Source organism: Carlito syrichta, unplaced genomic scaffold (assembly GCF_000164805.1).
Source record: "Carlito syrichta isolate Samal-C Ts95f unplaced genomic scaffold, Tarsius_syrichta-2.0.1 Scaffold301645, whole genome shotgun sequence".
In the NCBI taxonomy this organism is placed as follows: domain Eukaryota; kingdom Metazoa; phylum Chordata; class Mammalia; order Primates; family Tarsiidae; genus Carlito; species Carlito syrichta.
This window is the reverse complement of record NW_007245741.1, coordinates 350,081-360,956: the sequence shown is the minus strand read 5'-3', so window position 1 is coordinate 360,956 and position 10,876 is coordinate 350,081. Positions and strand designations below refer to the sequence as shown.

General features: G+C 37.6%; 1 protein-coding gene across 3 annotated transcripts in view; it reads right to left on the bottom strand.

Annotated features, from left to right (window-relative positions):
* Positions 1-10,876, bottom strand: part of CARMIL1 (capping protein regulator and myosin 1 linker 1) — a 361,962-nt gene that overhangs the window by 136,562 nt on the left and 214,524 nt on the right. For all 3 annotated transcript variants that reach the window (XM_008055062.2, XM_021710921.1, XM_021710920.1), the window contains exon 12: positions 4,575-4,661. In XM_008055062.2, the coding sequence (XP_008053253.2) occupies positions 4,575-4,661 (87 nt within the window). The remainder of the gene's footprint in view (positions 1-4,574; positions 4,662-10,876) is intronic.

Here is a 10,876-nt window from a genome sequence, read left to right as displayed (position 1 = left end):
CCCCCCCCCCCCCCCCCCACACACACACACACACACACTTGGGCAGAGCTTCATCAAGATGAGGGGCCAAGGGTCAGATCTGCCAGTAAAAGCAAACCTGGTCATGGCAGCAGGATTTGATGAGGTTATTTCAAGAAAAGAGCTGAGGGCTACAGGTGCAGTCTCACATTGGAGCACCTCCCTGCTACAAATTTAGAACATACAGGGCATTATACTGATGAAGGGGCCACTGTCCTATCCTACAGTTTCAAAGAATTACAAGGAACCAACTCCAGTGTGTGGCTGATAAAGACTACTAAGTCATTTCTCAAGGGTGAATGCACATTTGGGTATATGGAAGGAGACAGAGGTTTTGGGTAAAAAGTAATACAGTTAAGTACAATGAAGTACTTCTTAGCCATCAACTCAACATTTATTAAGTGCTTATAAAATGCTTATACAATGCTGGGGATTAGGAGATAAATGTTAATAAGATCATTGTTTACCCTTGAAAAGTGCAAAGACCATCAGCGAAAAAATTAGGCTCTACAATGAAAAGTCAGTGCTACACAAGGAATATTCATTTCAACAAAAGCCTACTGTGTTCCAGTCAGGGGCTTCTGAGACCTTAGGAGATACCATCTCACCTCCTAAAGGCCAGTTCAGTGAGAGACATAGACAGCTGAATCATCACTACACAGTGAGACAATAACTATTAAAGGGGCAAGGACAAAAAATTGGACAATAGAGGAGGTAGAAATTTGATTAACTTAGATAAGGAGAACCTACAGTGGCTTACAAAAAAGGCTAATTTCTTTTATGATTGCTTAAATGACCGACTTCTTTTAGTCTGTACCAATATTAGTATTAACACATTTTTAATGGAATAATTGAGTCTAAAACATATGACAAATACCAATATCTAAGCAAGAAAGTCATTTGTAAAATAATTTCCTTAGTGAGGTATAACAAAACTCAATAAATAAATTCCAAAATTAGAAAGCCAAATTAGTCCTGACAGCAAAATGCTCCAAGACAAGTGTGGGCACTTGGCAGCTGGCCAACATCTGAATAGACTCGAGAGAGAATCATGCTAACAGCACAGCTTCATGCTACTGAAACAGAAGGAAGGATTTCCTTCCCTGCCTCCTGTGCCCATGTTCACATGAGGCCTGTGTTAATAAGCCCACTGATAGCAAAGAATTATGAAAGTATGGGACTGGAAAAAAATAAAGGCTCTTACAACTCAAACTAAACAATATTTACATGCCATTCTCGATTCTGGCTGTGTAGTGATTCTAATCATGCTTTGTATTTATTTTTGTAGTGTTTACAGCTGGAAAAAGGTGGTACCAGATGGCCCTGCCTTGACATAATCTGGCAATCAGCAGGACATTTGCTAGAAATCCAGAAAACTATCAGTTAGCTAACATCTGAGGTAAAGAAAGGGTATTTGGAGGCAGTGGGGACATCATGGGGAGATTTTTTTTTTAACCTGTCTTGAATTATCGAGTCATGAATATAAATGTCAGTCAAATTCAGCAGAAGCTTAACAGTGCCAATTGAGTTTGACTTATTTTAAATCTGCAAGCCTTTCAGATAGCATATAAATGACTCTAAGAAATTAATTTTTGAAAGAAACAAGCATTTCAAAACATTTGTTAGAAAGGAAAACTTAAAATTCTTCAGGTTACATGTTAAAAATGATGCTAATTCTCAAAACACATATTCTAATGTACATATATTTTATTTCAGGGAAGAGAAAAATGAGGGGACTCTTATTTCCAAAGGGTACAGGCAGTGTTAGGCTGTCCTCATCATACAGATGCAGAGGAACTCAGCTTTGCCTGTGGGGCTGCCCCACTCTTACCACACTAAGAGGTACAGGGACACCAGTGAGAGGCGACACTGAGGGACCAGAGAACCAAACTTGTCCTAGGAAGGATAAATGATTATCACATCCTCCATTTGTTTCACAGTTATAAATAATTGAGTAAAGTAAATAAATATAATGAAAGATTATAAATGTAATCAGGCATTTTTTTGTTTTTTAAAATAAGGGGTTTACTCTAATGCACACCCTGGGATGTAGTGGTATGATCATAGCTCGCTGCATCCTCAAATTCCTGGCCTCAAGCAATTCTCCCACCTCCGCCTCCTAAGTAGCTAGGTCTACAGGAGTGAGCCACACAATCAGGTGTTTATAAACACCTCTATATTATAAAAGACTAAAACTAGACCTATGGAATTCACAACAAATAATTAATGTTTTCACCATGGAAAGAAGTCATATAACTTAAGAAAAAAAGATTAACACTGTAAACAGAAAATGAACAACTAACAAAGGATGTGAGCTTAGTGATTTCTGCCCCCTGAAAAATGAAAATGACAAATGGACAAGGGGACTTGGAGGAGGGAGGGGGCAGATGACAATAACCTAAGCAAGAACTGAAGAAACTAAAATCAAAACATTGTAACACTTTTACTTATATGTTTTACAAACATTAAAAAGGGAGACTAGTATCTCTGATGGTGAGAATATGAAGAAATTTGTACAAAATACTTGAAGGACAACTTAATAATAAAAAAATTTTTTAAACGGCTTTTTAAAAATGCACATATTGTAGCAATTCCACTTACAGGAAGTTATCCCAAAGAAAAAAGTAAAGCCGGGCTCAGTGGCTCAGCCTGTAATCCCATGCCTTTGGGAGGCTGAGGTGAGTGGATTGCCTGAGCCCGCAGGTTCGAGACCTGCTTGGGCAACTGGGCAAGACCTCATCTCTACTATAAATCAAAAAATTAGCCAGGCGTGGTAGAGAGCGCCTGTAGTTCCAGCTACTTGGAAGGCTGAGGTGGAAGGATCTCTGGAGCCGAGCAGGTCGAGGCTGCGGTGGCCAGGAGCGGCCGCTGCACTCCAGCCTGGGCGACGGAGTGAGACTCCAACTCAAAAAAAAAAAAAAAAAAAGTAAGGAAATAACTAGTAATGTGTAACCAAATATATGTTGCTTGCATTACTGAAGAATTAAAAACTAAATTTACAACAGAGCCAGGCTCGGTGGCTCAGCCTGTAATCCCGCACCTTGGGAGGCTGAGGAGAGTGGATTGCCTGAGCCTGTGGGTTCGAGACCCGCCTGGGCTACTTGGCGAGACCTCATCTCTACAATAAATCAAAAAACTAGCTGGGCATCGTAGCACGTGCCTGTAGTTCCGGCTAGTTGGAAGGCTGAGGCAGAAGGATCGCTGGAGCCTAGCCGGTCGAGGCTGCAGTGGCCGGGAGCGGCCACTGCACTCCAGTCTGGGTGACAGAGTGAGACTCCAACTCAAAAAAAAAAAAAAAAAAAAAAACCACATAGCACAAGATAATAATAATGATGATGATGGTGATGGTGACTGATGGTGATGATGGTGGTGGTGGTAGAGTGGCTACCAGCATTTATTAAGCCCTTTATGCCTGAAACTGTACTGTACATACATTAAGTCACTTAACCCTAACTACCTATGATGAAGTAGATATTCTTATTTTTATAATACAGATGAGACACCTGGGGAGCAAAGGAATTACAAAAGCATGATTGCATTAAGTGGAAAAATCAGGATTTGGACATAGGTAATCTGACTAGAAAACTGACACTTTTAACCACTCCACACACACACTGCTTCCAAAACACAGTGATCTTTTTAAGAAATGGCAAGTTCTTTAGTTCAAGAAACTTTCATTGAACAGTGGTTCAGACACTATGCCAAGTGCTACAGATACAGAGATAAGAGCAGCACAGGCCAAAAGAAAAGCCTCAGTGTAGAGGGAAAGACAAAATATTTATACAGTAATGTCATATACATGACCTTGAAGTAACAGAAAGGAAAGTATAATTGATTCTGCTGTGGCATCAGAAATAGGGAACACATCTAGCAGAGGTGATCACAGACAAAAGTTTTATAAAATAAAGTGAAGCTCTCCAAGAATATTTGGAGATTAAAAAAAAAACTTTTCAAGCATTCAGGACAGAATGTAACAGTATATAAAGGCAAAATGAATGCAGAGTAATTTCGAATATTACTACAGAAGGTGCTAGTATGGCAAATAATAACAGGATTGGCAGGATTTGATGAATGACTGGGTAAATAAGGGGAGTGAGTGAAATTAGAAATGGACCTGAGAAAAGATAAGGCAATCTCTAGAGACAGAAATAGAAAGGGTAGAGCTAAAATAATGACCCAGTAATCGGGCCCAAATATTTTCTACAAAGCAGATAGTCCAACTTACAGTTTGGAAGGGCTAACTTGTTGAACCAAGAGAAACATAATCAGGTGAAAGTGAGGTAAGCAGCCAGATGCAGCTAGGTGAGTGTTTCCCAACTCAAAAAGTCTAGACAAGTCTGAAGACTGCATGAGTATTTCAAAATTATTCCCTACTCTGAAAGCACTTAACTTTAGAGTATCATAATTTGAATTATAATGTCTTCACCTTCAAACTGCCAGAGTAGTGTAATGAAGATATTTGTAGATGTTGGTACATAACTAAATAATAATTCTAACTAAGGTTGTAGGTGCAGCAAAAACAATTCAGTCACATTGTTAAGTAAGAAATACTGTACCTTTAGGTGATAATGAGGTTTTAGATAAATTTAAATGCTTTAATCCCTTTGGGAGTTTGGCAAATTGAATACTTAAAGAGGATACACCTGAGAAAGGAAAAAAAGAGATTATTAGAATTTTCGAGTTCTCAGAATTGAATTTTTTAAATGCATAAAAATAAATTTGATTCCAACTGAATTGATCATATGTTTCTAATGTCAAGACATTGTTTCCTAATCATTTACCATAAAGTCTCCTTTCTATCCTACCTATAGGAGAAGATTGTTTTTAATTAAGTATAACAATATCTGAAACCTTTCCTTTGGAAATATTTCAAGGCCAAGTGGTAGCTTCTTCTCATAGTACTATTTAAAATGCAAATCCTCTTGAGAAGGATAATTGTTCCTCCCTTTTCTTTTTAACCTCTGTCTTAATGAGTTGATCTCTCTTCCAGATGTGCAGATGTAAGCTATTTAATTATTGTCAAGAAGAATGGAGTAATATCAACTATTCTGATAACAGCAGATGGATTCCAACTGGCTTATGGCTAACAACTTCATAGAGAGCATCAGAACATGTTTTAACTTCTTGAAGGCAGGTTTTGTAACTTTGAATAACTTACCAAGAATTTCCAGTACTTAAAATCAGATATCCTGTAAGTTCAGTGGCCTGAGTGAAAGACTGGGAACACTAGCTCACTCATGTAAAAACTGCAATGAGCTAGGCTATTTCCTGGGATGAAATAAGTAACACACAAGTGTATGACCTTCCTAGGGGTTCTTCTACTGATCTCCTGCTGCAGGGACATGTTCTTCAGAAGGTTCCTTAAACAATATTAATTCTTGTTCTCTTCAACCAATTATCAACTCTAGACAATAATAAGAAACTACTGTGAGCTGGGCTCGGTGGCTCAACCTGTAATCCCGCGCCTTTGGGAGGCTGAGGTGAGTGGATTGCCTGAGCCCACAGGTTCGAGACCAGCCTGGGCAGCGAGACTTCATCTCTACAATAAATCAAAAAATCAGCTGGGCGTGGTAGCGCATGCCTGTAATTCCAGCTATTTGGAAGGCTGAGGTGGAAGAATCACCAGAGCCCAGCAGGTCGAGGCTGCAGTGACCAGAAGCGGCCCGGGCACTCCAGTCTGGGCGACAGAGTGAGACTCCAACTCAAAAAAACAAACAAACAAAAAAAGAAACTACTGTGCTTGTTGCTGTCCTCTGTATAACCCCAAATTCTCTACAAATCTTATCAAAATTTATAAGAACTACTGTAGAAACAATATAAAGATCATGCAGCTGACTAAACCTCCAGATGGGTGCTTCCCCAAGGATAGTTATGTGTTCTAGGGGCCTCTACCTATTTCCCCAAAATGTTTCCATTGTCAAAGAAGTTTAAAAATCACTTAATTAAATAATGCTAGACAGGTTTTTTTTAATCTGAATATGTCTAGAGGCCTGAATATGCTCATCCATTTTTTAAATTACCAAAAAGAAGAAGGCCTGATATTTAACTGATACACTCTTATAAAAGAATGACTAACAGGTTTATAAGAAGGAGGGAGGGAGAATAATTTTTAAAACCTGACTAACCCAAAAAGTAAAAAAGGAGAAGGTAAAAAAAAAGAAAAAACAGAAAACAAATAGGAAGATTTCCACCCAAATATATAATTACATTAAGTATAAATGTACCAAATATTCAAGTTAAAAGTCAAAGATAGCTTATCTGAATAAAAATATCAGAGGATTTCAAGAGACACACCTAGAAATATACATACTCAAAAGAAGGAAACATGAAAGCATGAAAAAAAGATATATGCTACAAACACTGATGTAGCTTAATAGGACCAGAAATCTGATGTAGCTTAATAAGACCAGTTAGATTTTAATACATTTGCAACTGGCAAATGCTTCACTGTCCTAATACTGACAGCAGGTGAAAATTTTAAAAATCTGAAGTTGGTTGCCACAAACTGATGTCATTAAACTGATGACAAGTGAAATGGTCTATTCAAAATTGTCACATTTTCACAACATAGATGAAAATTGAAGACATATCCAGTATTTGCCTCAGGTACCACTCTGACTAGCATTCTTTACTTTGTATTTTCATTTGGATTTAAGCCCGAAAAGATGGCCTTCCACGATGAGGTATCATGGATTCATCTAAGGAAAGTTCCTGTTCAGATTTGTACAGTGTTGAACTTATTTAAAACATAATTTTTTTTTTTTTTAAGTCAGAGTCTGTCACCCTGTCTGGAGTGCAGTGGCATTCTCCTGGCCCCCTCAGCCTCAACCTGCTGGGTCCGGCGATCCTTTCACCTCAGCCTTCCAAGTAACTGGAACTACAGGCACGCGCTACCAAACCCAGATAATTTTTTGATTTATTGTAGAGATAAGGTCTCCTCAAGTTGCCCAGGCAGGTCTCGAACCCGCGGGCTCAGACAATCCACTTACCTCAGCCTCCCAAAGCACAGGATTAAAGGCTGAGCCACCGGCTAAAATGTAAGTTATCACAGGTTCAATTTTGCATAATCTTCTTGGATTTGACTGCATTTCTGCATTTTAGAAAAATGCAAAAACCACAGAATGTGTGGGAGTCTATTGCATGTTATTAGTTTTGGAAAGAGAGGTGTCACAACTGACAAACTTGTTGACCAATAATCATGTATTGTGGTTTTCTTTACTTGTCCCATCAAAATATTTAATGCTAGAAATTTTTCCATCTCGGACACTGTAGTATTGCTCTGATTTTTTTATTTCTTTGGACATTTATATCTGTGGCGCATCTAAATATAATACCGGTTAGTTTCAGTTGCAATAATTTCTATAAAATCATCTCCAATAAGTAGTCTGACAACTTCACTTATACTTTTAGGATCATTTGGAAATACCTTGATACCTGGATTACCAATAAACACTTCTAAGTTTCTTTTTGGATTATATATTGTCCACTCAATATCTGATTCGTTCTCATCAGGACGAAATTCACTGTCATAGATTATCTGCATTATATTTCTTCATTTACATTGCATCCTTACATCTTTATCTGTCTCACTATCACTAATAAGTTCACTGGATTCACATTCAAGCTAGGAAATCTCATCAGCACATACTTCATTTTCCATAATTATGGTAAATTATTTTTAACACTGAAGTATGAAAGCCCTGAAATATCAAAATACAAGTATACAACACTAATTGCAAGAAAATAATGATCAACGCGCAATCTTTACCAACTACGTAAATCAATAATAACATTACACAGTTGATATCAGGTAATCATCTCAATTAGCTTTCTCTCTCCTTGCCTGACTATTCATTTTCAAGCAAAATACAATAATATCTACATATTACAACATTGCAGCATTCAGAAACAGAATTTGGAATGACATAAAGTCATGTCAGTGGTCGCAAAAGAGTTAAGAAGCATCACTCGAAATAAATGGGACATTTCATTAATTAAGAAGATACAGTTATTCTAAATCCATGTGCTCCAATTAATAGTCAGAAAATATATAAAGTAAATCTGACAGCAACAAAAGGCATATATATAATTACACATACATATATAATAAAAGAATTTTTAAATACATCTCTGTGAGTTGCTGATAAAACAAATTTATAGAAAAAGTCAGTAATGAAATTAAGAATAACATGAATGAAAAAAGAGGCCAGGCTCGGTGGCTCAGACTGTAATCCCGTTCTTTGGGAGGCCGAGGTGAGTGAATTGCCTGAGTTCACGGGTTTGAGACCCGCCTGGGCAACTTGGCGAGACCTCATCTCTACAATAATAATAATAAAAAAAAATCATCCGGCCATGGTAGGACATGCCTGTAGTTCCAGCTACTTAAAAGGTTGAGGTGGAAGGATCACCGGAGTCCAGCAGGTTGAGGGTGTGGTGGCCAGGAGTGTGCCACTGCACTCCAGTCTGTGCGACACAGTGAGACTCCGACTCAAAAAAAAAGATATAATCGATACATTTAAAACATTGTACCCCATAACTACAGAATACATTTCTTCAAAGTGCACACTGAATATTTTCCAAAAGTGACAATATACTGAACCATAAAGCAAGTCTCAAAAAATAACAGAATATTCCTTAAGTGCTCTGAAATCATATTCTGTATATAATTTCATATTCTGAAATCATACAGATATGATTTCAGAGCTATTAGTATGCTCTGTAACTGCTACTGAAATTAAGGTAGGAATTATAACAAAAAGATAATTAGAAAATACCCAAACCACTATAACTTAAGCAATGTATTTCTTTTTTTTTTTGAGTTGGAGTCTCACTCTGTCGCCCAGACTGGAGTGCAGTGGCCGCTTCCAGCCACCGCAGCCTCGACCTGCTGGGCTCCGGTGATCCTTCCACCTCAGCCTTCCAAGTAGCTGGAACTACAGGCATGCGCTACCACGCCCGGCTAATTTTTGATTTATTTTAGAGATGAGGTCTCGCCAAGTTGCCCAGGCGGGTCTTGAACCCGCAGGCTCAGGCAATTCACTCACCTCGGCCTCCCAAAGCACAGGATTACAGGTTGAGCCACCAAGCCTGGCTAAGCAATGTATTTCTAAATAACAGACAAATATAAGGAAAAAAAGTCAAAGTGAAAAAAAAATATTTTTTTTGAGTTGGTGCCTCTCTCTGTCGCCAAGGTTGGAGTGCAGTAGCACACTTATGGCCATCCCAGCATTGACCCATTGGGCTCAGGCAATTCTTCCACCTCAGCCTTCCCATTAGCTGGAACTACAGGCGCGCACTACCATGTCCCACTAACTTTTTGATTTATTGTAGAGATGAGGTCTCACCCAGTTGCCCAGGCTGTTCTCAAACCTGTGGGCTCAAGCAATCCCCTTACCTCAGCCTCCCAATGTGCTGAGATTATAGGCTTGAGCCACCACGCTTGGCCTACAATAAAAATTGTTTTAATATTTTTAGTTAAAGAAAAAAACTACAAAATTAACATTATAGGGATACAACTAGACTCATGCTTAAAGGGAAATGAACAGTCCTAAATTCATAATGTTAATAAAGAAGAAAAACTGAAAAATAATTATCTATCTTAAGATGTTTAAAAAAGAACAGCAAATTAATTCTAACCCCACCTTTGCAAACAGAAGGAAAAAAATGTTAAAGAGAAGCAATAAATTAAATAGACAGTAGCCTTAAAAATAAGTACATTTAACAAAGCTGGTTCTTCCAAAAGTCTAACAAAATTAATAACCCCCAGCAAGACTGGTAAAAAATAAATAAGAGAGATAGGGGAGTAGGGGAAAGAAGAAAAAAATTATCAAAATCAAATGAGAAAAATAGCAGTAGAGATCCTATAGACCTTGCCAATATAACTAAAGACTATCAAAAGATCTGTAAGTCAAAAAATTATTATTTTAGAAGAAACAAATAAAAATCCTATGAAAAACATGATGGACCAAAACTAACTTAAGAAGTAAATAATCTCAATAATTATCTATTCATTTGAGACAAAAAATCCATCATTATAAACCTCTCCACAAAGAGAAGCAAAAGAAGCCAAATATAAAATCGTGTACACTATAATTATGAAGTTCAAGAATAGGCAGAGCTAATCTATCATGACAGAAGTCAACATAGTAGTTATCCTTTTTCAGGTTGTAAAAGACAGGGCTGGGTAACCACTGGGGCAAACCACAAGGTAAGCTTAGAGAGCATTAGTAATGTTCGTCTTGAGAGTGGTTTTAAGGGGAAACAAAAGACCTCTTCTCCGTTAGAAAGCTTATAGATTGGCATACTGTAATTGTCAGAGCACAGGTGAGTTAAAATTTTTAGATTTCTAGGACTTCCTATAACTTCTCTGGAGAGTTCAAAAACACTAAGAAAAGTGAATAAACAAATACAATACGATGAAATATTTCCATTTCAAAAATAAGGCTGAGAGAAAAAGAGTCAAGAACGAGACATATAAGAATAAAGGTATATTGGAAAAAATGGAGTAACACACCTAACTTTGAATGCCCTATAATCTAACCCTATAAAGATTTAAAGATATTGTTTTACCTTATTGAATCATAAAAATCTCAATTTATATGGTTGAAATTATGAATCCAAAGAAAAGTACTTTCTGTTTTTTAATCTGTCATACAGAAACCTGTCATCTTCAAACATTAAGATGATTATTTAAGAAATTTTATTGACATACTATGAAATAAGCTGTGTTTTTTTCAAATAGCATGCACAGCCAAACTCGGTGGCTCAGCCTGTAATCCCACGCCTTTGTGAGGCTGAGGTGAGTGGATTACCTGAGCCCGTGGGTTTGAGACCCGCCTGGGCAACTTGGCGAGACCTC